This window comes from Camelina sativa, chromosome 5 (assembly GCF_030686135.1).
Source record: "Camelina sativa cultivar CO46 ecotype springtype chromosome 5, ASM3068613v1".
Taxonomy (NCBI): Eukaryota; Viridiplantae; Streptophyta; class Magnoliopsida; order Brassicales; family Brassicaceae; genus Camelina; species Camelina sativa.
Genome location: NC_141884.1, coordinates 1,469,670 through 1,496,852, shown reverse-complemented (window position 1 = coordinate 1,496,852; position 27,183 = coordinate 1,469,670). Strand labels below are relative to the sequence as shown.

The following is a 27,183-nucleotide window of genomic DNA, read 5'->3' as shown; positions in this document are numbered from 1 at the left end:
AGTTAGAAGAAAATGAAAAATGTGTTTTACGATTTCCCCTAAATCAATTTTGACTTAGAATTGTTTGTCCAATGGGCCGCCCAATGTCCAGGTTGTCCACGCCCGTTTTGTCCGTGGACTTTGTTGTCCATGCCCACTTAAGTCCGTTTCAATTATGGGCTTATACATAATCGGTCCATAATGAATTGGACATGGTCCGCCCATGGACAGCCCACCCGTTTTGACAGCTCTATTTATGGTTATGTTTTTTGGATCTTTGTTTGCTTTTTCTTTTGTTGAATCTTAAACTTAATCACGTTTTTTTGGTTTTGACAAGGCTTATGGATATTATTCTTATAAAGTTATAATCATGAGGTATTATATCAAGTTTTGTGCAAATCGTAAAGCCCCTGACACTTAGACATTAATGTCAAACCTCTTACTACTTTACTAATTTGATCAATTATTATGTAGTTTCCATTTTATTGATTTAGGCGCTATTTTTTAGAGGAGGAATCAATTAAAAAAAAAAAAAGACTAGAGGGAAAGCCAAGATAAATGGTTATTTATTTATTTTTAATATACGAACAAAACGAAAGTCGTGGTTTTTCGCTGGTCAAAAATTAGAAAAAGAATTCGAGTTAGAATGACAGTTATACCCCTGATCACGCTCCTCGAGAAGACGAACGAATAAGGGCATAATGATAATATCAAAGTGAGTCGTTCCTCCGGTCTTAAATTATTTTAAGGAGACGGCAAAGAGATAGATAGAAGACATACGTTGCTGTCCCACGTTGTTCTTCTTCTTTCTTTTGTCTACGTGTTTTACTCTCTCTCTCTCTCTCTCTCTCTCTATTGTTTGACGACCACCGGAAGAGAACATAGTCACCGCACCAAATATTCTTTTTTGCCTTCTTAAAGATTTGATTTTTATTTTCTTCTTTATTAATCAATTGAATCGGGAATAAAACATCTATCTCATCGGAAATGAGTAACGAGCTTCTCACCATCGATCCTGTCGACCTTCAATTCCCTTGTAAGCTTTTTTTTTCCTAATCTTTTCAATCATTCTCGTATGTCTTATTAGAGATCTAACTATGTTTTCATCAAATTACTCTAGTTTAATGATTTTGTGAATCGTTGTTGATGTATATAGTTGAATTGAAGAAGCAGATCTCTTGTTCTCTCTATCTTGGTAACAAGACTGACAGTTATGTCGCCTTCAAGGTAAATTTTCAATTTTTGAATTCCTATTTTTTTCAAAGTTTTATCTTTTTTATCTTGAAGATATGTTTTGGTGTGTGTATCTTAATGTTTTCATGGGTCAAATTTTGTATAAAAAAGGTTAAGACGACGAATCCAAAGAAGTATTGCGTTAGGCCTAATACTGGTGTTGTTCATCCCAGATCCTCTTCTGAAGTCTTAGGTTTGTCTCTTTCTTTATATAATTGATCTCAATTGGAAAACAATAGCAGAAGATTAGGATCATGGGGTTGAATTGTTTTTTGTCTTGGTAAATTAGTGACCATGCAAGCTCAAAAGGAAGCTCCTGCTGATATGCAGTGTAAAGACAAGTTCTTGCTTCAATGTGTTGTGGCTAGCCCCGGAGCCACCCCCAAGGATGTTACTCATGAGATGGTATTCTTCATTCTCATTATTATTGTCTGAGCACTTCTCTGATTTGGAGTATATGATGAAATATTTGTTTTCTTATAGCTGTGTGTTTTCTTGTGTAATAATGAACATTGCAGTTTAGCAGAGAGGCAGGGCATCGAGTTGAGGAGACTAAATTGAAAGTTGTCTATGTTGCTCCACCACGACCACCATCACCCGTTCGTGAAGGATCTGAAGAGGGCTCTTCACCTAGGGCTTCTGTCTCAGATAATGGCAATGCTTCTGATTTTACTGCTGTAAGTTTTACATCTCTTCTTATTTACTGCTGTACATGTTTCTTTTTCTTTTCTTGTACTTGTGTTGATTTCCTCTTTATATTTTAGGCTCCAAGATTTAGCGCGGACAGGTTTGATGCTCAGGATAACTCATCTGAGGTAATTTATTAACCCCATCTGATACACTTTCATGATACTGAGCTACCTTGGCATAACAAAGTTTGCATGATTTTTTTTATAACTATACCATTCAAACATTTGGAATTCTCTTTACTATCAGGTCTTTTAGAGCAGTTTGCTTTTAAGTTCAGATAATTCCAGTTGTATTATACACTGCTTGACGTGAAATTCTCAGACTTACTAGGCCAATTATCTTAATCTTCTTTCTGTTTATAAGTGAAATATTTACCTTGTTTGAAACTTTCACCAATGTGTTAACAGTGTTGATTACCTCTATACTGTGGTCTAGATGAATATGGTTTCCTCTGCTGTAGTTTTAGCTTTTTTACTAATCAGTTTATGCATGCAACAAACCTACTACAATAGCTATTAATCGGCACAATTATTTACCATTGAAGTTAGAAGACCTGAGTGGTCACTCTATTATATGTATGTAATTTTGACACCTATCGATTTGTTTGAAATCAGGCAAGAGCACTCGTCACAAGACTCACCGAGGAAAAGAACTCTGCGGTTCAACTGAACAACAGGCTTCAACAAGAATTGGTAAGCAACTTTCACCTGATCCTTGTAACCTTGTTGTATCCTTTGAAACTATTCCTCCCGGTGGTTGTTTTAAGAGTCAAAGAAGATATTTGTCTGCGATGGGTAATTGATGATTAGCAACATGACAAGCACTTTGATAACTAGTTTCCCTGGTTTTAGAGAAGCAACCATGTTCTTGTTATCTGAGTAGTTACGTTTAAGCTCGATAAGTCTTATTATACACCTACCACAAGCTTCTGCTTCTTGTTTGGCAAAACAAGAACCTCTCTGATAACAAAAACCATTAAAATTGCAGGATCAGTTGCAGCGTGAAAGCAAGAGAAGTCAGAGTGGGGGAATCCCATTAATGTACGTTCTTCTTGTCGGACTAATCGGTCTAATCTTGGGATACATTATGAAGAGCACATGATCTGATGATCCGCTTCAAAACCCCCCCCCCCCCCCCCCCCCCCCCCCCCCACAAGTCACAAAGTGCTTAAAAAGCATCGACATAGAAAGAAAGAAAAAGTATCAAATTGTGTGAGGGAGGGAGGACACATCATCTTCTCTTCTGTCTTTATCGTCGTCTTCACATGAAAAATCTCAACTTAGAACGTTTAGAGGATTTTATTTACGTTTTCGTTAAAAAGACTTAGAATTTTTTACACATGCTCCTTTTGTTTTCCTCTTTTTCTACTTTTGTAAACCCAAAAGACTTTTGTTTGTTTGTTTGTTGTCTTCTCTCCACTAACTCCTTTCTTTATCTTAGTCTCATCTTTGTAATGTTTTTCTTAAAACAAATAAATAAATGTTACTCTGTTTACGACCAAGGAAACAGCACACTTGTGATTTCATAAGCACATAAAAAAAAACACTCACTTCATCTTTCCTCTTTTCTTTCTATATCATATGGGTTTTTAATATTGGGGTCACGGTGAAAGGAGCAATGACGTCTTTTGCTGAACCGGTTTTATCGACTTCTCTCTGTACATGCCCTTGCCGTCGAAAACCCCTAATTCTTCCCCTTTACACGAAATATTCGAGTCTACGTCTCGTCAGTGATAATACCAAACCATTGTTTCGCTCAGGCCTTGCTCGAGTTTCACTTAAACGGCGTTTACTCACAGCCGTTGCTCGAGCTGAATCAGACCAGTTTGGTGATGATGACAACTCAAAGGTAATAACTTTATGCTCTCTTCTCCTCGAATCTGTAACTTTTACAAGAAGCAAGTCGACATTGACCGAGATAGAGAGAGATTGAAAGACTCAATTTTTAAGCTCAATTGAGAAGTGACTTGATAGTGTTTTAGGTTTTAAGTGAGTGGGACCTCAATGATTCCTTAATTGTTCATTCTTTTTTAGGGAATTGATAGAATCCATCATGACTTGCAAAATGTGGAAGATAAGCAGAAGAAAGCAAGTCAGCTTAAGAAAAGAGTGATCTTTGGTATTGGTATTGGATTACCTGTTGGATGTGTTGTGTTAGCTGGAGGATGGGTTTTCACAGTAGCTTTAGCAGCTTCTGTTTTTATCGGTTCTCGTGAATATTTCGAGCTCGTTAGTAGTAGAGGCATAGCTAAAGGAATGACACCTCCTCCACGATATGTATCTCGAGTTTGCTCAGTTATATGTGCCCTTATGCCATTACTTACTCTGTGAGTTTAGCTAAAAACGCTCTCTACTTCGAAGCTTTATCTTGTTGTTATCCATGTGATATGACTTATCTTATTTAACATGAAAATCTTTTTAGGTACTTTGGTAACATTGATATATTGGTGACATCCGCAGCATTTGTTGTTGCAATAGCATTGTTAGTACAGAGAGGTTCCCCGCGTTTTGCTCAGCTGAGTAGTACAATGTTTGGTCTATTTTACTGTGGTTATCTCCCATGTTTCTGGGTTAAGCTTCGCTGTGGTTTAGCTGCTCCTGCGCTTAACACTGGCAAGCTCTCTCGCCTTCTCTCCTCCTTTATATCTCAAATGTTTAGTTTATTGAGGCAAAGCTCTCTGCTCTCTCCTACTTCCTATGTCCTTTTAACCTGTTTCCATTCAATAGGTATCGGAAGGACATGGCCAATTCTTCTTGGTGGTCAAGCTCATTGGACAGTTGGACTTGTGGCAACATTGATTTCTTTCAGCGGTGTAATTGCGACAGACACTTTTGCTTTTCTCGGTGGCAAGGTAATACCAATAATGATGCCTCTTTTTATAACTCTATAACCACTTTGAAGTTGATTTAAACTATAAAAAGTGCAGGCTTTTGGTAGGACACCTCTTACTAGTATCAGTCCCAAGAAGACATGGGAAGGGACTATTGTAGGACTTGTTGGTTGTATAGCCATTACCATTATACTCTCTAAATCCCTCAGTTGGCCTCAATCTCTGTTCAGGTGCTCAGAGAGGTTTCATTTTGGTCTATAGAAACTCGGTTTCTCGTTATCTCTCTGTTTCTGAATTGGTTCATTTGTTTGTTGGTTTCCTCAGCTCAATAGCTTTTGGGTTTCTCAACTTCTTTGGGTCAGTCTTTGGTGATCTTACTGAATCAATGATCAAGCGTGATGCAGGCGTCAAAGACTCTGGTTCACTCATCCCAGGACATGGTAAAGTCACCCCTCAATTCATACATAAAATCAACGCCTTTCTTTCTTCTCACTCCTGCTACCTCTTTCTATCCCATGCTTGCAGGTGGAATATTAGATAGAGTTGATAGTTACATTTTCACCGGCGCGTTAGCTTATTCATTCATCAAAACATCCTTAAGGCTTTACGGAGTTTGATTCATCTACCGAAAACACCATAGCTTCAGGAAACCTACAAGCATTTCCACGGCATGTTGTAGCTGTGAAACAAATGGTGCAGTGTTCAGTGTTGTTGTTGCCTTCGAGAGATCCAGAGGACTTTGTAGGAGGTGAAAGCAGAGGCTGGGTCTTTATGTCTGATTGCAGCCGGTAGGTTGCTTCTTGATACGATGTAACAACCGGTTTGCGTTTGGTTTATGATTGATAGTTGACCCAAAAGGCCAGTCTTTAGGGGTGCATAATTTGGTATACAAAGTTTATTATATTCATGTTTTAAACATTTAGATAAACCGTAAGCTTATTAGAAACAACACTTTTTGTTCTTGTGAAAAATGTATAGAGTTTGACTTTATTAAAACTACCATAAACATGATTAATAATGCTAAATTGCAATTATTTTGATGGTAATTGACTGATAGGTCTACCTACCATCACCCCATTGACGCTGCTCAATCCAAACTTGCCCAATATATGTTTTTTTTTTTTTGTATGGATATCTATAATTTTGAGACCTATTTCTACAATTTAAAAGATTTTAATTTTTTTTTTTGTTATTGTTGGTTTTTATGTTTTGTTTATTTTTGTCTTCTTTCGTAGAAAATGGATAAAAACTAAAAAGAGGTCATGAGAAAAAGAAACTTAAAAAAAGATGACTAAAAAATGATGTGGGGTTGATAGAGAATGCGTTGTTCCCAAGCAGACTTTTTTATAAATCGAGTTGAGAATAAAAAAGGTAAATTTATTTATTTTTAAAGAAGAACCAAAACAAAATAAAAAAGAAGAAGAAATGATTGGGAAGACGAAGACATTGGTGGAGCGAGCATCAGCCTAAGATTTTGTATCTATCAAAGTTTATTCCTTTCTTATTATGAATTGTCACAAAGAAAACATATTTGTAATAAAATTTCTACTATAAAAGAAAAAGAAAATAAATAGATGTAAACTATATGTAAGCACGTAGGTGTGTGCATGAACCGGTGTTTCTCTTAATTAATGTCTAAAAGTAAAAAATTATGAAGCTTTCTTTGGCAGTCATGGAGACAAAAGTGTCTGTTGTCGGTTTGGCACCATGTTTTAATTCACGTTATTATATTTCTTAGTTTCAAATTCTCAATAGTATGTATCTTATTGATGACGTATATGTCTTTTGGTTTTTGTTTTTTTTAAGTTATAAGTTAAAGCTGATTGCTTTTTTTATATTGTCAAAAAGCTGATAATTTCGAAATTAGGCAACCAAAACAAAAACATTTCATACAAAGTAACATGCAAACCTCGATCCGCTACTAGAGGAGGTGTCACAACCTAAACTTTTTTATATTAATTCATTTTTCTTCGTTTCTATTTACTTTTTCTTTTTTTCTAATTTAAACATGACTTTGGAAAGGTCTTTCAAGATTTCAATTTTTCTGTTCGTAAAATTATTCCTCCGATATATAAGCCGAAAGTAGAATAAAACCAGAACAAAATTTACAATGTGTTTCTCTTATAATATTAACCGCACCCAAAAAACCAAAAACTTTTATCGAGTGTTTTAATAGTTAGGTAAGAAGATGCTAGTGGATTAGATATAGATCTTAGTAAAATAAAGAAGACAATAATTGATATAAACAGACATTAATCTGTTTAGTTTTCAATCCAGCCAATCTATAAAATTACACGTTTTTTTAGCTACTACGGGTTATGGTCACGATTAAACAATAAGTACACCGACGTCATTAAAACTTATGTATATCGATATAAGTTAAACGAAGCGGTTGGTCAGAAATCAAGACCGTCTAATTTAGTTTTATAATCAAAACTGAAGAGATTATAATAACAAAGCACCAATGACTTTAGGACCATGTGATTTCACGAACAAAAGTCGTATTACAATAATGCATTTGTATAGTATTTAAAAAGCTAAAAAAGCTTATGAATACATTTAATCCCTACACATCTAAATAAAACATTGTACGCAGATTAAAGTGCTAACCTTTTTATGACAGAAAAAAATAAACTTTTTCATGGCCATAACTGAGGGAAAGAAGAAAAAAAAAAAAAATTCCGTTAGGGACCCGAGACGATTAAACAAAACATTCAACCTTGGAAGCTCCAAAAACCCAAATGATAAATTTTCAATTAGCTTTCACTTTTTGGTTCTTAATGTCCATGTACCGTGGGGGTATTCACTAATTCTACATTATACAATATAATAACAAGATAAAATTGTTTCTTAATTCAAAGTTGATGTACATGATCCTTTCATATGACCTCAACCTTAACAATGGAATAGGCTCTTTAATATAGTTTTCCACAAATCAAGTTTAGTCCAAAGTAGAATGTTTACATGCATAAACTCGAGTTAAGAAGTCTATGAAGATCCTGAAAACAAATACTAAACCACATGATTTGAATTAAGCATATACACCTCTTTTGCATATTTCTATTTTTGGATTAGAGATTTATATGCATAAACTCGGAAAGAGCAAAAACAAAATCTAACAAAAGGAGACTTTTTGATTATATATCCTTACTTCCTTAAAATGTTAAAACACCACCACAAGTCTGAAACTAAGAACACCAGCATTGAACAAACATAACAACATTTTTAAAAATCTGAGAAAATTAAAAAAAAAAAGAAGTAAAACAGAGAAATTAGCTTGAATGGTTTCATTGTTCTAACATTTCCAAGCAGAGACAGTAACAAGTTCTTTCCTTTGCCAACACATGACAAGTGATGACTGTCTCTTCTCAACGTGAAACCCTCTAACCGGATTCCTCTGCAGCAAACACTCCGCCTGAGCCTCCGCCGTCTGACTCAACCCCGCCGGAGAAAACCCACATTGCGTAAACAAACTTCTCCACGGTGGAGATCTTTCAATCCAACGTTGACGTTTCATCAACAGCTTCTCGATCGAAGGTTGCACCCAAAACCTCTCTACACTCGAATCGTCTTGGTTCTGATTAGCGTCAAGAGACTCAAGCAGAGTTGTGTGATACTGAAGCGCATGGATCACTGCGTTTGGAAACGGCGCGTCGTTACGGTCACATCCTCTGTCAGAGCAAACGACGACGTTTGGCGAGATTTGTTTCAAGAAACGGAGGATCAACGGGAGGTAACCGGAGACGACGGAGTTTATCGGGAGATTCACCGCAATTGCTTCTTTTTCCGATGAACGGAGAGAGAGAGGCCAATAAGCCGGGTTTAAGAGAAGCTCTATGCTTAGCAACTCGATTTCGAACGGAACTTTGAGTTCTCCGGCGAAAGTTTTGAGATTTTCCTCAGTGAATCGAAGCTCGAACTCGTCGGAGACTGTTGAAGGAGGAGGAGCAAAGACTGTTAATTTAAGAGACGATGCTCTGTTTCTTCTTCTTCCACCTCCTCCGGAAGCGAGTTCTTGCATTAGAGACGACCACTGTCCTCCGTAACCAACATCGAAATCGATAATGTGGATCCGATCAAACCCTGAATCGTTGTTACACGACTCTTCAAGAATCGATTGATTCGCTGTGAAGTTAACGAACTGTAGAAACGGCGACGTTTCGGAGAAGGATCTGTAAGCGGCGATACGAAGAATCAGATTCTCCGGCGTGATTAACGTCGGTGAAGAGTCGTTGTGGATGAGTGAGAGGAGAGCTTCGGAGATGTGAGAAGCCGCTCTCTGAAACGGAGACTTGTGGTTACTAGTGTTGAGATGGTGATTGAGCCGCGCCAATATCCCTTGCGCGAGAACGGTGTGGTCGCCGTTGTTGTTGTTGTTGTTTCCGTTGGTTCCGATAAGCTCCGCCGCGTTGAACAGCTGCTCGATGATGACTGATTGGTCATCGCCGGCCATTCCTTGAGACGGAACCGGAACCGGAACCATAGCCACCGCCGCCGAAGAAGACGGGATTTGTTGTTGTTGATGAAACTGAAACGGAAACTGAAACTGGTGCTGACGACGAACCGGGTCATGAACCGGATCCGGATCCGAGAAAGGGAAAACGGGTTGTTGTTGATGATGATGAGATCCGGAATTAAACCGTTTCGCCGGTGGAGACAACGGAGGGTTAGAGAAATTCGTCGTAGGATTGATCAAAGCTTCTGACGGATTCGTAACATCTTGAAACGGGAAGCTGCAGAGAGGATTGGAATTATCATCAGTGACAGGACCGGAAGAAGCAGACCCGAAACCAAAACCCGGGTCGAAAACACCGAAAGCAGAACCCGGGTCCATGATAAGTCTCAGGATACTCTGTTCTTGACTAGGAGAAGAAGCAGAGAGAACACCATCAAGATCATCCAAACCCATCTGATGACTACATTTATTATTGTTATCATCACCGGGAGTAACGGCGGTGGCGGTGACGGTGGTACCACCGCCGCCGTGAGAGGAAGACAGCGTGGTGGTGGTTGAAGAATGAGAGGCGAGAGGACTAGGACTCCTTAAAGCGTCGAGGACAGACGTCGGCTCCGGTAAAAAAGAACCGACAACATAACCAAGAAGATCTTCTTCTTGTTTAGCTTCTCTGACTCCGGTTTTGTCTTCTTGATTGGTGAACCAGATTTTATGAGAATCTGGATAGAAAGATGAAGAAGAAGAAGAAGATAAACCAAACACCCCCTCCCCTTGAAATCTTTCAAAGGATAAGGGCATCGCCTCCTCTCAACACACACAGTAACCCTAATTAAAAAAAACAATCCCAGAAGAAGGAAAATAAAAAAAGAGAACCCTAGAGAGAAAGAGAGAGAGATCTCAGAACAGAAAGACAACAAAAGAAGAGAGAGAGAGATGTTAAATGTACGGAAGAAAGAAACACATGCAAAGCTCAAAACTTGTAATTGGCGCCCCAACTTTTTTTTTTTTTTTTTCTTTCTTTCTCTATAAAATCACTTCTTCTTTATTTCTCTCTCTGATGCTGTAGCTGTTATATGGATGCGTGCAATATATAAAAAGTGGTCTTCATCAATGCTCTCTCTCTCTCTTTTTATTTTATTTCACATTTACAGTCTCTTTCTCTCTCTATCTAAATCTTTTGGTTTTTGTAAAAATGGAATTTTCATTTTTATTTTTATTTTTATTTTATTTTATTTTGTATGTGTGTTGTGTCTTTTTTTTTTGGGTTGCTTCTTCGTCCTCTATGTGTGGCTTGTGTTGTGTCTGTAGATGTACTTATCTACATATGTACCGTGTTCTTGTGCCATCATTGTCGAGTCCTCTCTTCGCAATATGCAGCGCGTGACACTACTCTCCAGTCTCTCCCCTATTGCAATTTGTCTTACTCTCTTCAATTTTGGCCTTAATAAAGCTTTCAAAATCCTTTGTTTTCTAAAAAAAAAAAAAATTAGAATGTTACTTCTATCATTCGTACGATTATTCTAGGGGTTTATGTACTAGAATGTTTACCAGCTAATTTATATCTACTACTTGTAAAATCTTAAAACAACAAATTACTAGTTGGTTATATCATTTATACTAAAATTAATCTTATACGAATTAGTAATGTTTTCTGTAAGATATCTAGTATTACAAAATATCACATGATTTTTTTCCCAACATTTTATTTTTTTTTTTATTTTTTTGCAAACATACAAACGAAAAAATACTACTTTCGGAAGAAAAAGAAAAAAAAACTACCCCTCAATTCAAATGTTTTTCCCTTTTTTTTTTACGTACTTTTTTTTTTGAATTACTTTTTCCAAGATATAAAAGAAAAGAAAAAAAAAAAAAAGGAAGAAGTCATTTGATCTGAAACTGAAACAGTGTTTTTTTAAAAAAAAATTAAAGAAAATCTTACATATGCCGAGGAAACAGAGCAAAAAGACGAAACTGACGCAGATGGTTCATTACTAATTATCAATGTAATTCCCAATTTTACCCTTGGTTTCGAGAAAGAGGACTACGAAAAGAGATAGGGACAATGTCGTAATTGTAGGGGAAACAGCAATGGCAGGTGGCTTTGGGGCCTGGTTTTCGAAACTGAAAATCTGACGGACCGGTGCTCTATTTGAGTGTCTCCCTCTTCCTTCTCCTCTGTGTTGGCTTTTTGAAGATTTTATTGAAAACATCGAGACAATAATATCTTTCAACGGCTGAGATGTTTTGTTTTGTCTCTCCCTAAAGATCCTCCCATCGCCTCTCTATAATCTAACTTAACTAGTGTTGGAACTATTTCTCTTCTTTTTTTTTTTTTTTTTTTTCTTTTCTCTCTATTTTAAATTAACTACAAAATCTAAGATGGTGGTGGTTTTATCGATTACTTTAACTCGTGATTTTTTTAAAAACTTAAACTCTTTTTATCCTTTTTTTTTTTCAATGAACTCAAAAGTTGTTACTCATTAAGGGCATCCTCAGTGGGAGAGCATTTTTTTGTGTTCTTAAATTAAATATATAGTGAAAATGATCTAAGATCAGTTATTAAGATCATAGGTAAAAAAATAGGGGAACTAATTTTGTTGTTCTTAAAATAAATATATTTGTCCATAATGATATAATTATAAATATCTATGTAAGGAAAATTCAAAATGTATGAAGAAGATCAGAGAAGCAAAACAAAACTGAGAAAATACTGATTCGAATTGGGGGAAAAGATAAAGACAGATTATAGATATTTTTGTTTGACATATCTGTTTTAGCCGGTAATGTTCTGAGACTTGTTGAGAATGACTCCTTCGTACTTCACCTGGAACCATTTCATGGCATCATCTTTGGTCACTCTATGCTGGATTCCAACATGAGCCTTGCATCTTCTGCGACGTGCCACACGGTAACTATGTCTCTCAAGAACAACATAGAAGTCCATACCGTAGATTCCAGTAAATGGATCATACCTAAGATGAAATACAAAAACCCCCGCTTGGATCAATGTTTACACAAAGCTACTCTTTCTATGTTTGTGTTAGAAAGATAAAAGCAACAACTTACTTGATACCCAAATCAATGTGCTCCTGAATACCAAAACCAAAGCAACCAGTGTCACTAAAGTTCCTTCTCAAGAGTTTGTATTCTTTAACCTTCAGTCCACTCTCAAGAAGCTGCATTGCCTTCTCTCCCCTGATACCAAAAGAACGAACAATGTATCGAGCTGCAAAAAGTGATAACATATTATTTCAGAACTCTCTTCATCATCATCGACAACAAAGTTATCTACTAGAAGCTGATGATTACATAGATTGTCCAAGCAATCCATTTAAAAAAAACAGAGAAGACAACTGATAGCTACTGATTCTCACTACAAAATCACTATTGTTCCAAGAACTACAAGATTGATTCAACTTAGAAGTAAGACTCACCTTTGGAGAAGACAGGAGTCTGACCACTCAATTGTTCCAACACCTACAAAAAGAAGCCAAAGAACTAATTCGATTCAAATCGAGCAGGAATCGTCAACAACAATGCATGCCTCTCTTGGAGGTGGCTGAGAGAAACTGAAATTAACTTTGGGTTGAATAGCGAGCTTCACATCATCACAATCAATGTTGGATTTGCTAGCATGCTCTGAGTAAACCTGAGCATCTGTCAACACTTCCACCACATACCGGTACCATAGCTCCAGAAACTGGTGTATCACACGAGGCTCGCAGTCCTCCAAACCCATCGACTTAGGCAGAGATTTCACAATCTTAGCATCCCTAGGTACATCCTCTTCACCTTCTCCAGCCATGTTCTCACTAAACAAACTCAAAAGTAAAGCCACAGAGTCAATTACGCACCATTGGAGCTTCTATATCAAATAGATAAGAACTGGAGCTTCACGAATCGGAGAAAAAACGAAGCTGGAGATATGAAAGACACAAGAGGAGATTTTAACCAGTTTATAAGTCTTATAAAGCTACCAGTTTATACTTTCAATTTATCAAAATCAACAAAATCATGGACTTTAACAACTTCAACTCACAGAACACAGCAGCAAAAATCCCAAAGAACTGTCAAAATTTAGATGAATTACTACACAGTAACATGGAGACAACTAGATTCTGTAACAGATCAAAACAAAATCTTCAAACAATTCTGGGAAATTGCAAAATCAAAATCCCTAGTAAACAAAATCAAACTAAATTGAAGTACAAAGTACGAAGATCCGTCACTAAGAACATGGACAAGCTCTTCAAATCAAACAGAGAGATTGTGGGAACCTGTTTGCGGGAAGAGACGACGACGGAAGCTTTCGAGACCGAAACACTCAAGAAGAGAAATGAAATTTTTTTTTTCTTTGCAAAAACTCTCGACCAATCACGTGAAGCCACGACCAATAAGAACTGAGATTAAATCAGTTCTTATTCAAGATCAAAAAAATTGATCTAAAGCCACTATTCTCTTTTTTATTAATAAATTTGGGCTTAAAACACACATGTGTTCTGCCATTAAAAATGGCCTAACATGTGTTAGTTAAATAACTAACCTATTATATTCGAACCTTACTTTTGTTCATTATATATTACGAAAATTAAAATTTAAAATTGCAAACATATGTGAAGCGAATTTTTTAGTGCGAAAGCAATCAAGCATGTTGAAGTATATCCACTGTTTTGTTTAAAATGTAGTTCTTTTATAATATTATTTTATTTAAAATGATAATTTGATAGAAGTATATTAATTTTTGGTCAATGAAAATGACAGTGCTAAGTTTAAAATTTCCACTCTACTTAATTGTGTTTAAATAACTAAAGTACAATTAAGTATTAAGTAGTTAATCGAATTTCTTTTGTCCATTCTTAATCAACTCTTTACATTAGGTGTACGATATTAAAATACTAGTACTAGTAGTAAACAATTTACTGTGTTGGAAACCAAACTTTATTTTAAAACTACTAATAAAACAGTGTTTTTCTTGCCAACACAAATCAAATTGATCGCACGGTCCCAATATGTTGTTCACAATTTCTAAGAAAATTCGTGGTAATGAAACACCTCGATGACATAACATGGATCACGCTAACATATTGTTTATTCCGTAGTATCTAACAAAATAGCATTACCAATAAATCAAGTGGTCATTACATATACATACAAATAAATAAGTGATTAAAAACATGAAGTGGAGTAAATGAAAATCAAAACAAGGAGATGTGCAGCTGGATTTCCAAGACAAGATTGAAATTTTTGGTTGCTTGTGTATGAATGTAAAGTAGACATGCTTATTATGTTATTATTGTGTATCAGTGTTGCCTTGATGAGTTAACCATAAATTTATGTTTTGAACCAGAAAATATACTAGTATAATTCAGATTATTATAAAAAAAATACATACTTATATTATTTGAGCATTGTCATTATGAGAGACATGGTTTATTTCCCAAGACAAATCACAAACCTCCATGTGAGTTTCCACCACTACTAATTGTAACTCTGTCTTTAAAAACAAAATGTGTATAGAGAAAGCATTAAATTATTTTCTTCGTGCCTTTTTGTTATTTTTAGAATACAAATTACCAACTTGCTTATTCAATCTTAGAGGTGATGACTAGCTAAAGAAGGGACACCACTAACGTGCCACTTGTGTTCATATTAAATATTTAAATTATAATATCTATTTAAATGAAATTTTAACTTCTTATACATTTCTCATACACGCAGGCTTCAGACCTTTAATTAGGAACATTTGCGCAGAATTTACTATTATCGATCACATAGAAAAATATATAGTATATAGGGAAAAAAAATATATATATATAGTATACAGGAAAGGTGTATCGATAATGGGGCTCTTGTTGTAGAAATTATCGTAATGAAATTATGAAAAACTAAATAAAGATGAACATGGCATACATAGTTGTATCGATGTTTATGTTTGGATTTATATGATTATGGCAGAAAATACAATAATGCTGCTAAATGGTTATATAATATATGGTCTCTTTTTGTTAAGACAACGACCAACACCAAGAACAAAAGATAATCATCGATTAATACATTACAAAAGAACTTAAGTATTATTGCTAAAATCTAGGGATAGTTGAATTATAAAACTATACGATGCACAAATACATACATTCTTCATTAATCATTTGGCAATGATCAAGTGCTCCTATTATATATACCTCTCATTGTTTCATTTTTTTTTATGTCCCTTGACATTTCTATTACTAAATTTTTATTATGTTTTCGGAGTCTTGATAACTCTTTTGTTAGACTTTGGTTAACTAAGTCGATTAGGCCGTAAGACAACGAAATTATGTTTTTCAATTTCTTCATTATCGTATAAATACGATGAATCACCACGAATAAAGCAAATACACAAAACAATTGATATCATTGTGTGATAAAAACATTGAAAATTTTCAAAAAGAAAGAAAAAAAAAATCAAATGTAATCAAGATTTATTGCGCGAGGAAGATGTTGGCTCCATCGGTTGCAGTAGAGTCGAGGATGATCTGATAAGGAGTCATATAGTTAAACTGAAACAAATCATAAATGGAAAAGGATCATCAAATTGGAAATTTATCAGATGCTCGTTGTAGAACATGGACTAGAGATAAATTTAAGCAGTGGAGAGAGACGAGAGGAAGATGGTGGCTCCCTCGTTTGCAGCATAGTCGATGATGATGAGGAGTAATAGAAGTAAATTGAAATAAATTGCAAATAGGAAAAAATCATCAAATTGAAAATTTATCACATGTTTGTTGCAAAATATAGATTATAAATAAATTTAAGCAATGGAGAAAAATGGGAGGAAGATAATGGCTCTCTCGGTTGATGCAGAATCGATGATGATGAGAAGTCACAAAGGTAAACTGAAATAAATTATAAGTAGGAAAAAATCATCAAATTAAAAATTTATCAAACGTTTGTTACAAAATATTAGAAATAAATTTAGGCAATGGAGAGAGACGGGAGAAAGATAACGGCTCTATAGTCGAGGATGACGAGAAATCGCGAAAGTAAATTGAAACAAATTGTATATATGAGATGAATCACCACAAATTGAAGCAAATGCAAAAAAAAAACTATTTCTATGATTGAGTGATAAAAAGATTAATTTTTTTTTAAAAAAAAACAAAAGAATTATTGCCTAACATAATACATATTGGGCATGGGCCGGCCTTATATATTCAGTGTCACCGAACCTCGTAATAATCGTAAAACTACAATAGGCCCACTTATTAATTAAATTGGCCCATTAAAGCTTGGTTATCCTTATTATTCGATTTCGTGCATCTGAGCCGAAAGGTGAAAACAGAAAACTATAACATCGCGTAATTTCGCATTACTCTCTAACAAACAAAAATCAACATCGTAGTCGTAGGTAAGAAAGAAAGAAAGAAAGAAACAAGGGGAGAAAACCAAATCTCCAGACAGACGTGCCCTCCACTAAAAAGGAAAAGTCTGAGAAAGAAACTGTACAATGAAATTTTATAACATTTAACATTGCGTAATAATATTAGAACTAGTCAAAGATAAAATTATAGAAAATGAACTAAAAAAATTCTCGTTTGGTTTTATTGTTTTTTATTTGTTAATACTAAAAATATATTTATTTAAGTACAATAATAATGGAATGATTTTTTTTGGTTTGGAGAACAAGCTAAGATGACGTGTCTAATTACTAAACACGTCACCCGGCAAAGGTGTATATAAATAAAATATACAGGTGTAATCATTCATCGCACTTAACGTTATCCAATCATAGACGAAAAAAATAGGTTTGCTTTTTTGACTTTGTTTGTTTGTATCTTCTTCTTCAAGAGTTCAATCCTTATCTGTAAGTTTTCTTTTGATATCTCTATCTCTCTGTTAGTCTTGTTTCAATTGCTTCAATATTACTAGTATCCAAAGTTTCCGATAAAAAAAGACGCGGCTTTTGGATTTGGGTGCTGAAACAAAATTAGGGTTTTTGTGTCCTCTCAATTTCGTTTATTTTCCTCCGTTTGTATAGATTTTTACAGAAGCAAAGATGAATAAAGGCAGCAGCTTTAAGATGGACAACGATTTCGGTTAGTCTTTTTTTCTTTACTTGATTCGATTTTTTGTCATCTTAGCTTTGGTTTCAGTATATAAAACCAGCGTTCATATATGTGTAATATCTGAGATTCTTAAGAGATTTTTTCTTTTTCTTTTGGGTACAGAAAAGAGGAAGGCTGAAGCTGGAAGGATCAGGGAGAAGTACCCTGACCGGATTCCGGTTAGTTCTTTGATTTTTATCAGATTTTGTTCTGTTCTTGTGACGTTTTCTTGTGGTGATGGATCTTTGTTTGCGTGTGTTTGTTTCAATGTTGTATTGGAATCATGACCAGCTAAGAATTATTACAGAACATTAGCTAGTTTGTTTGAGAATCCAATACTGTTGAAGTCTTTGTTTTCTTTGTTTTTTCGGTTGTTTTGATCAGTTTTGTTCTGTTCTTGTAAGGTTTACTTGTGTTTGCGTATGTATATATGGTGAATACAATTGCACAAACAAGAACATGAATCTTTTGTGGTGCTATTCATAGTTTAGCTTGTATTAATGTTCCTTTTCGATTGGAATTCATAATTTGCCAAGAAATTGTTACATAACATTAGCTTGTTTGTTTAATGATTCCAATACTGTTTGTTTTTTTTCTTCAAGTTTCTGATCACTTTTTTTTACTGGTTGCAGGTGATTGTGGAAAAGGCTGAGAAAAGTGAAGTCCCGAACATAGACAAGAAAAAGTAAGGACCTTTTGATCTCATCTTAACTTTGTTATGTTTCAATGTTGAACACTTATATGGAGTTTTGAATAAACTTTTGGATTTTTTGATAAATGTAGGTACCTTGTGCCATCAGACCTAACAGTTGGTCAGTTTGTGTATGTGATTCGGAAGAGAATCAAACTAAGCGCTGAGAAAGCTATCTTCATATTCGTAGACAATGTTCTTCCTCCTACCGGAGAGCTAATGTCAAGCGTCTACGAGGATAAGAAGGACGAAGATGGCTTCCTTTACATCACTTACAGTGGCGAGAACACTTTTGGTGCTTCTCCAATCTAATAATAATCCCTTGACCTGAGAAACTGCCACTTTTTATTTGCTTCCCATCTTTCAAATTTGTATGTATAGTTTGCTCAATCTCTTATCATTCCTCAAAATAATTTGTGATTTACCATTTTCTTTTACTTCTTAAAAATGTACATAGACTAATCTTTAAAATATTCTCTTCTTTGGTATTATCTATCATCTTGCAATTCTTCTTTGTGGCTTCTTAAAAGAGTTCATTAGACTGGATACTAGACCAGATCAATCCAACCCAAATGTTGGGCAAGTGTAATGATGAGACTTTTTGGATTTTGTTTTTGGGGTTATATTGTCCAGTTGGATATGGAAATTAATCGATTGATGCTGATCTTTTAGTCCATATAGAAAAATCTAAAGGAATGGGGACTAATGCAATGGAAAGATAATGTATTATCAACAACGTAACGTATAATCTACACCGAAACTGATACATACATACCTCCCAGAGAGACACTCTGGCTCAACAAAGTTTGTGGAGCCTTTACATTCGCAAACAAACAAGAGAAAACATCTTGTCTTTTCCCTATTAATTAATGTTAGAAAAATATACAATTCCTAAAATTAGTCTAATCAATCTCATGGCCTCAAGTTGCAAAAGCCAACTAGCTGGATAGTTTTGTTTCTTACTCAAATTTTCTTCAGTCACTCACATGCTTTACTATTTATCTTTCTGTATATGTAATAACTTGTTCTATATAAACCAATGTTCTCTATCTCTCCTTCCTTCACATTTCATCCCAAAACATTAACTAAAAGTTGTTTCTATGGCTTCTAAGGCTCTTGCAGTTACAGCTCTTCTTCTCACACTTAATCTTCTTTTCTTCACTTTTGTAACCTCCACAAAATGTCCACCAACTACTCCTAAAACCCCAAAGTCTCCAAAGAAGGACCCGCCGGTTAAACCCACTTGCCCTACCGACACACTTAAGCTCGGTGTTTGCGCAGACTTATTGGGTTTAGTTAACGTTCTTGTTGGTTCTCCACCTAAGACTCCTTGTTGTTCACTTCTTCAAGGTCTTGCTAATCTCGAAGCTGCGGTTTGTCTCTGCACCGCTCTTAAAGCCAATGTCTTGGGGATTAATCTCAATGTTCCAATTAATCTAAGCTTGCTCTTGAACTATTGTGGCAAGAAACTTCCTTACGGTTTCCAATGTGATTGAAGATTTGAGATTTAAAAAGACAAATCTCTTTGGTTTGCTATGTTTGTTTCTACTGTTATCTATTGTTGTTGTTAGAGAAATGCAAATTAATTAATCTTCCAACCTTTTTTTTCTCTCATATTGAGTTTGATGTAATCTTTGAGCTTGTTAATGAAATCTTTTAATATATCTTTTTTATTAATACTAAGTTCTCTTAGATTTTGACTTGAGAGCTCTCGTCCATAAGTTACGGTCAGGCTCATAGATGAATGAATGACACGCTCCAGTGCTCTTGCTTCAATCAAAGCCTCTATTTGGTTTAGAAGGTCTCTTCGTGGTCTCCCATTGGTTAATTATTATCCAACCCAGTATAGGCCCAATAAGTCCAGATTGGCATGGACCATATTAGAAAGGGATTTAATTATCTGGTGCCTTTATACCAGAAATTCTTTTCTGCATCACCTCCACTTATTCTCACTACCCTTTTCTTTAATGAAATGATGAAACTACCCTCTAACAATTTTGAAAAGAAAACTGAACGTACAACTACATCTAGTTGTACTGGATATCCTTTAGTTGTATCTCCAGTTGTACCCATCACACCCTAGTTGTACCCGTCGCACCCTAGTTGTACCAGTTGCCCCCTAGTTGTACCTCGCATAGTGGGATTCGAACTCTGGGCGCGCGGGTGCGCATGGAACTCGCAACCACTGAGCTATTGTGTTTTTCGTTGAACATTTACCGATTTAGTTATATTTAACCTTTAACAATCTTCATTAAGGGTAATATTGTCTTTTTACTATTGAGGGGTTTTTGAGAAATTGTTTTGATGAATAGGGGTATTAGAGATTACTGTCCGTAACGAAACGTTGCGTGTTTTTTTTTTGGGATTCTTCTTTTGGAACTCTTGTTTTCTTGATGTCTTCGAGAAGTGTATAATACGGTGATCAGACAATGAAATACAGATCACCGCAGACTGAATGAAAAAGTTCTAAGAAGCAGTTTCCGTTGGCAGATTTCGCTTATGAGAGATTGATAGGGATGCTGATCAATTTATCATCATCGGTTCTTGATCACCATGTGTATTAATTGTCTACCAATAATATAGCTAAGGAAATCTCAACACTAACTTTAATGGGCCGAATAATAAGTAGGCCCAATTTACATATAGTCAATTGACCCATTTACTATATTTATCTTTTTTTTTTCTTTCTTTCATGAACCTACACAACGACTATACTTTATTTTCCCTCTATTGCGCAAGCACAACGACTAACACATATGACAGTTCGTATTTAATATACTGTTTCATTTAATTGTTTATTTAAAACCATTGGACCAATAAGACCATCTCAAGAGAGTCAGATTTTGGATGGAGAAATTTAGATAAATTCACATGGTTACATGTTTCCGGGGAGCAAATTTAGTTATTTCCTTCCGGAGGTTAAGTTTGCGATGATATGAAATGAAGAAAAAAGTGAAGCTAGCTTTTAGATTAAGTGACAGTTATAATTTCCTTTGAGTTTTCTTTTATATGTGGTGATCGATCGATGGTGTAAAAAGGAATAAAGACATTTTGGTATAAAATAATGATTTTTAAAATCGGCTCTGAGTAAGATAATAAAACATTGTGGTAAATTAAACAACTACAGATGAAATGTAACATAAGAACAGCGCCCCATTAATTAGCAAGATTTTTGATTACAACAACAGAAAAAGACACATGCATGCATATATTAATTTATATAATAAGTTCAAGAAAGAAAAAAGAAAACCCAACTTTTGAACATCATAAGCCTTATGAAATTGGATTTCAATTTTCCCAAACACTTGTCGATTATATTTATCTTTTTAGTATGGAGTCACGCCAACGTTAGCCGCAGGAGCATAGAACCCATCTTTCATCACCATGTTATTATCCTCTCCCTCCTATATATACATATACACCATGTTTGAGATATGATCAAACTCAATTGGAATTATTGTAGCTAGATATCTTACACAAACATATAAAAAGATGTAAGGTGTATGTCGACAGATTAGGGTTTACCTGTTGGGGCATGTTGGTTTTCTTCACGGGTTGATTGTCTGGCACGAGCCCAAAGTGTATGTGGGGGAAGTGGGCCCACTGCATTTCACATAAACAACATACGTACAAGACACATATCAACTTGTGTTATAACCCGACAAAAACTCTTTACTCCTAATCTCAGCTATACCTACATATGACTTTATTATCTATATATACAATCAGATATATTTATATAGGCATACATTAAACCTAACCCTAGTTTCCGCGCAATCTAACCAAGTTGTGATGTTAGTTGTATCAATCGTTTAATTTATCTTGTAAAGGGAAACAAGAAAAGCCTTAGAAATGGATATTTTAGCGTTTAAAAAAAAATATGTTGAACTTGTGTATATGTCAAGGGGTTTTGGAGTCTTTTGGTTGATTTCAACCAATATATAATTTTGGGATGTGAAAGATTAAGTTTCTTACATTCTTGGCAGCAGCACTAAAGGCTTCTCTGTGGCTTATATCAGGATTACCAGCTTTGATGCGTTGGATCTCCTCCCTAAAACAAAGAAGTGACAAGGCATATATAAATGTTGGGGTACAATTACGAATTAGAATATACGAATGATTGTAAAAGAAATTAAATAAAGTAAGACTCACTTGATGAATCGGTTATATGCGGATGGGACTCTCTGTCTTTTCTCTGGAGCTGGCAATGGCGAAATTCAACGGCAAAGACAAAGCGAAAAAACAAAAACTCAGACAGAAAGAGACAAACACTCATTAAAACTACTTTCATTGTCTTTTTTTTTTCTCTCTCTCTCACAAAACAACAGTTTCTCTCTCTAACCCATCATCACTTCATCATGCTTTTTTTTTTTTTTTTTTTGAAAGACAAACACATCTTCTAACATATTACTTAGATTCTTTCTCTTTAGCTAGATTTCCGGGGGATCCATGAATCTATCTCGGATTCTCGTCACTTTTCTATTTATCATCACTTTAATATGTTTATAGACGCTAAAAGAATAAAAAGAAACTATGCATGTCTAAATGGTGATTCATCATCACAACCAGATTATATATCAATAAGGTTAGCAAAGAAGTTGAAAAATCCTAAAAAGTGAGAGTAAATAGTATCTTACGGCGGTTAACGGGTGGTGCTTTAGGAATCTCATGTTGTTGATGAAGATCCATGAAAGATGGTATGTCATTCATGTTAGAGTGTTGATTCATCATCATCATATTCATGTTAGACGGTGCATCTCTTAGCTCCTCCTACAATAACAAAGATATCCTTGAGGCTTTGAGACTCATATATACTTCTAATAAGCTAGATGAGATCGACTTCTATAATATTATGTATTTAAATGTTGTTATGTACCATAATGTTCTGGGAATTGAAGTAAGAGTGAGGACCGAGCTGGAGCTGGAGCTGGTTAGAAGCTGGGAGGACAAGTCTCATGTTCACAGAGAGGAGAGTGGTACAGCAACCACATCGAACAGTAACGGTCTTGAACAAGCTTGTGTAAGGAACACTAACCTATAAACACATACAAGAAACGGTGAATTAAAAAAAAAACCCCTAATTAGATGTAGACGAAGAAGATGGAGGAGAGAAAATGAAGAGAGAAACTATCGAAGAGAGGTTAGTATTTACCGCAAGAATGGTGTCGCAAAAGTTGCATTGGACATAGCAGAGATGGTCGGAAGGAGAGAGGTGGTCCGGTGAGAAAACAGCTGAGGAAGGGGAAGACATAGACGACATAGACATCTTTTTTGTTAAGAAGAGGAAAAAATTAGAAGCTGATCTTTTTTTGGGAGTGTTTGGTGATTTGATTGATTGATGGGTATTTGACTGATCAGAGGATTCTTGATAAGGAGAAAATAAAAAACCCCACCATGATCTGATCTTCTTGATTGTTGGGTTGCTGTGTATTATATACCACAAAGGAAGATATAGAGAGAGAGAGAAGAGGTGAAAGTAGAGAGAATGGAAAACGAGATATTAATATATTAGAGGTAAAAAAACAACCAAGGCTTTAGTTGTAGCTAGCTAGCCTCTAGGTCGTCTACTAATAATGTTTTTGGTTAAGCTAATTATTCAAATTACTTTAATTATTAGAGCTGGGCAATCTTGTGTATATATTATTGTGTATTAAAATTTTATTTACCTATACAATTCTATTAAAAAATTCTCCATTTTCTTGGGATGAATATAGAATTCATTCAGCCCAAAAAAAAACCTTTTGGACGCTATGTGCAACCTTAAAGTAGGATCTAAAGCTGAAATGAGAATGGAAAAAGATTGAGAGTTTAAAAACAGAGTTTAGAAATTCTCCTTTGCGTAAAATAAAATATATTGTACATAGTTTAGGTTTTGAATGAACGGAATACAAATCGATAAATGGTCATTAATTAGTACATCGATAATACAAATCGAATAAATTTAAATGGTAGTATTTGTAATAAATGCGATGGTGTATAAGTATTAATAACTATCGAATGTGACTAAATTTTCTGTTAATTTAAGTGGCCGACTGAAAAAAATGTGTATACTGTATAAAAGCTGGTATGTTTTTCTGTGATGGAAATTTACCATAAGATTAATCAAAAGTTGGTCTACTTTTTTATATTTTACTTTAAATTGAATTATAACAACAAACTCTTAACTGAGTGCATAGCAACATACTCTTAATTAGTCAAAGGATGGGAGTTGAGGTTAGAGAGCTAGATCACTAAATATATATTGTCAACATCTTATATCGGATTTTGTTTCCGATAATGCCTTTATTAGAAACTCGGTTGACCATGCGGTCTCCCCCTTACTAGAAAACGTAGACATTTAATCATAAAATTCCGTTGTACCACTAAGATGACCTTGTGGTCACAAGGAGACAAGACTGATGACAAAATAGTTTTAAGGATAATACCGCTTAATGACGGACTCTTTTCCATCTGATCTCAAATAATTACAAACTAAAATTTGCAATGAACTAAAAAGAGTATGTGCCAATACATGAAAATGTTGTTTAGAATATTTGAAATTGGCATTCATGTGTTTCTATATAATAGAACAAACATTCTTGTAAACTAAAAATTAAAATCTATAGATGCCAATATACCCATACATAAATTACGACAAAAGTATGAGATTCGATCAATATAGCGATCGATTATCACTAAACTACAAAACTCTACTTGATCTTTTCACAATTTGAATTATAAGGAGTAAGATGTAGTATGAACGAGGGACGATTGAGGCATAATATTAGAAGATTCGCGAGCTTAGGCTTTGGGGTTGGCGTTGCACGTGATGACACATGTAATGTACGTTGTAAGTAAGTTTAGAAACGACGAAGCTAAAAATATTTAAGAGAAAAAGTTTTAATGCTTTGACAATAGAATTCGCAGTTCCCGATGGAAGAAGAGAGAGGAGAGGAGAGAGAGAGGGCGGCAGAGGTGGGGGGAAGAAAGGGACGTGTGCATGGGAGTGATTAAGCGTCGCCTCATTCACCCGTTGTTGTCATTCCTTAATTACCACTGCCATTACTTTTTTTGTTTCTCGTTTCTCTATACAATTCCTTTTCTATTTTCCATTTTATTAATTTCAATTTTGTGTCCTATCAAACACACTAAGAAACATTTTTCTGTTTGTATGTATCATATATGTATGTATATGTAGAGATAAACATGATGCTCCATTTTTATTGATTGGTTATCATTAGCCTTTTTAGTCAATTATATGATTGTTTTTTCTCCTTATTTGAATATTTGGAATCAGCCAAGTCTATACTTTCCGTGATAGCGAAAGTAAATTGATTAAAACTTTCTACTAAACCGGATGCTGGTTAACAGAGATTTTTGTTTCAATATATATATAACTCAACATCATCATACTAATATCAATTCTGTGAAATTAACATATAATTAAAAAAGGGAACAACAAATAGATTATTTATGTATTGTTTCTGAATGATAGTTTTAAAAGCGCCATGTATATGTACGTATATATAGAAACACCATATTGGTGAAAGCCACGAACAAAACTCCACACGTAATTAATTTGAAACCTACATATGTTTTTAGAAAATATTCCATTCTCATTTCAAGTATAGTTGTCTGAGAAAATATCTATGCATCTACTTGCGAAATGATGCTATGTAATTTGTATCTATATTTGTCCAACCATAATTCCTTGCATGTCAATGAAGATAATATTTGGCTATTTTCTAGGAATCCAAACAATCAAATCACATGTTTATATTTTAACGGTATTCATCAAGTTTAATTTGATAAAACTAGCCCTTAAGTATTTTACAATTATTTTCCAAAAATTTTATCCAGTTCAATTATTTTGTTTTCTGCTAATATACCAGTCAAACTCATGGAATTAGATTATGTAATGCAAAATCAATCGTCTTAGTTAGTCGTGTTATTATTGCCAATAGTAGTTTTTGCCTAAGAAAACATTCAAGTGTTTAATTTGTTTGATATTGCGTAATTTTACGAGCAAATTAATTTGGTTTGTAACCCATAACATCCGGTGACCACAAAGCATATTATGATATAAATTCAGCATAACTTAAACATTACATATAATAATCAAGCCTTGAAATTAAAGGCTGAAATATAGCAACTGGTATTTATATATATAGGTAAGGTCGACCAAAGACGCAATTATAATTAAGGCAGAATTTTGAGTATAGGCGTGCATAATATTTAATTGGCTGTAATGGAGGTAAAGTTGAAAATGCTGGTCATGCTTTACTAGAAACGTATATAATGTTAGGGTTAGCCCACACTTTTGTCGCAATTTGGGCGATGGGAGTTCTAGAGATCGTACACACATGTAGCTGTGTATATAGATGTATTGGAATTTATATGTGTATATACATGCATGCATGTGTGTACTGAGATCATAGGTGACATTGACATTTCCCTATTCTTTTATTTTCTGATTGGTTTAGAAAAGCTTTTGCCATAAACCCCCAATCTATTTGTACATCAAATGAGAAAGTACTTACAATTTAATGGAAGCTATAATTAGTCTATTCTCATATATATATGTATATGCAATGATGATTATGAAATAATTCTCTTGAGTTTTTACTTTTCTAAAAAGTAACTAACTTGCCAATGATGTTATGTATGATCAGTTAATTCATATGCGCTGATTAAAATGAACTTAATTCTTCAAATGGTGTGTACATAATAGATTGTCTGGGGACTTTCTCCCTTTTAGAATAATAGTAGTAGTAGTAGTATATTATCTTTTACTTAATATATTATAATTTTGTTTTTTTAACAAACATCCAAATTGTAAAGGTATAACTGAACCCCACATGTTTGAGGGTGAAGATTGGTGTCAATGTAAGTCAACCATCATTTGTCTTTAGAGATCAATAGAGACTAATCAAGTTCACAAAAAAAAAAAAAAAAAAAAATTAGACAAAGCCCATCACTACATAAGAAATATCAACATATGTTGACAAATTTAATGTATCATCTCACTACTATAAACGATTCAATCTTCGCTGACCAGTTATATTAAAGCAACGTTTTTGACTATAGAGTATATATACACATATATAGGGTTTAATGTTTATTGTCTTATTGATTTTGCTTTCAAATTAACATACATGACCAAGTAGATGAAACCAATTGTTAATATTTTTCATGGGTAACTTTTATTATTTCTGTTTCCCTCAACTCAGTTTAGCTACTG

General features: G+C 34.6%; 7 protein-coding genes across 8 annotated transcripts; 4 read left to right on the top strand and 3 right to left on the bottom strand.

Annotated features, from left to right (window-relative positions):
• The first annotated feature begins 478 nt into the window (after positions 1–478).
• On the top strand, positions 479–3,403 carry LOC104788759 (vesicle-associated protein 1-2). Its single transcript, XM_010514541.3, has 8 exons — positions 479–1,015; positions 1,136–1,206; positions 1,324–1,405; positions 1,502–1,617; positions 1,731–1,889; positions 1,977–2,027; positions 2,517–2,594; positions 2,890–3,403. The coding sequence occupies exons 1-8, from the start codon at positions 967–969 to the stop codon at positions 3,001–3,003; spliced, it is 720 nt and encodes a 239-aa protein (XP_010512843.2). The 5' UTR covers positions 479–966; the 3' UTR covers positions 3,004–3,403.
• On the top strand, positions 3,367–5,728 carry LOC104784818 (phosphatidate cytidylyltransferase 4, chloroplastic-like). Its single transcript, XM_010509906.3, has 7 exons — positions 3,367–3,750; positions 3,936–4,228; positions 4,324–4,514; positions 4,629–4,753; positions 4,829–4,962; positions 5,057–5,172; positions 5,258–5,728. The coding sequence occupies exons 1-7, from the start codon at positions 3,520–3,522 to the stop codon at positions 5,347–5,349; spliced, it is 1,182 nt and encodes a 393-aa protein (XP_010508208.1). The 5' UTR covers positions 3,367–3,519; the 3' UTR covers positions 5,350–5,728.
• Positions 5,729–7,848: 2,120 nt separating this feature from the next.
• On the bottom strand, positions 7,849–10,450 carry LOC104784817 (scarecrow-like protein 27). The gene has a single exon (XM_010509905.3). It carries the CDS (start codon positions 9,984–9,986, stop codon positions 8,028–8,030), a length of 1,959 nt encoding a protein of 652 aa, XP_010508207.2. The 5' UTR covers positions 9,987–10,450; the 3' UTR covers positions 7,849–8,027.
• Positions 10,451–11,876: 1,426 nt separating this feature from the next.
• Positions 11,877–12,993, bottom strand: LOC104788757 (large ribosomal subunit protein uL5z-like). Its single transcript, XM_087452078.1, has 4 exons — positions 12,769–12,993; positions 12,623–12,665; positions 12,255–12,414; positions 11,877–12,160 (listed from the first exon to the last, which is right to left on the bottom strand). Exons 1-4 carry the CDS (start codon positions 12,991–12,993, stop codon positions 11,962–11,964), a joined length of 627 nt encoding a protein of 208 aa, XP_087308204.1. The 3' UTR covers positions 11,877–11,961.
• A 3,729-nt stretch (positions 12,994–16,722) lies between these two features.
• LOC104784816 (autophagy-related protein 8e) lies at positions 16,723–18,454 on the top strand. Of its 2 annotated transcripts, XM_010509904.3 has the most exons (5): positions 16,723–17,031; positions 17,206–17,263; positions 17,396–17,451; positions 17,905–17,957; positions 18,056–18,454. In XM_010509904.3, the coding sequence occupies exons 2-5, from the start codon at positions 17,224–17,226 to the stop codon at positions 18,273–18,275; spliced, it is 369 nt and encodes a 122-aa protein (XP_010508206.1). In that variant the 5' UTR covers positions 16,723–17,031; positions 17,206–17,223; the 3' UTR covers positions 18,276–18,454. The 2 variants fall into 2 exon arrangements, with proteins under 2 accessions (XP_010508206.1, XP_010508205.1); XM_010509903.3 differs by lacking the exon at positions 16,723–17,031 and having other exon boundaries at positions 17,035–17,263.
• Positions 18,455–18,995: 541 nt separating this feature from the next.
• Positions 18,996–19,640, top strand: LOC104784815 (14 kDa proline-rich protein DC2.15). Its single transcript, XM_010509901.2, has one exon. It carries the CDS (start codon positions 19,064–19,066, stop codon positions 19,457–19,459), a length of 396 nt encoding a protein of 131 aa, XP_010508203.2. The 5' UTR covers positions 18,996–19,063; the 3' UTR covers positions 19,460–19,640.
• Positions 19,641–21,096: 1,456 nt separating this feature from the next.
• Positions 21,097–23,505, bottom strand: LOC147943169 (axial regulator YABBY 1-like). Its single transcript, XM_087512940.1, has 7 exons — positions 23,116–23,505; positions 22,840–22,998; positions 22,601–22,733; positions 22,116–22,164; positions 21,939–22,014; positions 21,489–21,566; positions 21,097–21,367 (listed from the first exon to the last, which is right to left on the bottom strand). Exons 1-7 carry the CDS (start codon positions 23,227–23,229, stop codon positions 21,290–21,292), a joined length of 687 nt encoding a protein of 228 aa, XP_087369066.1. The 5' UTR covers positions 23,230–23,505; the 3' UTR covers positions 21,097–21,289.
• Positions 23,506–27,183: the final 3,678 nt, after the last annotated feature.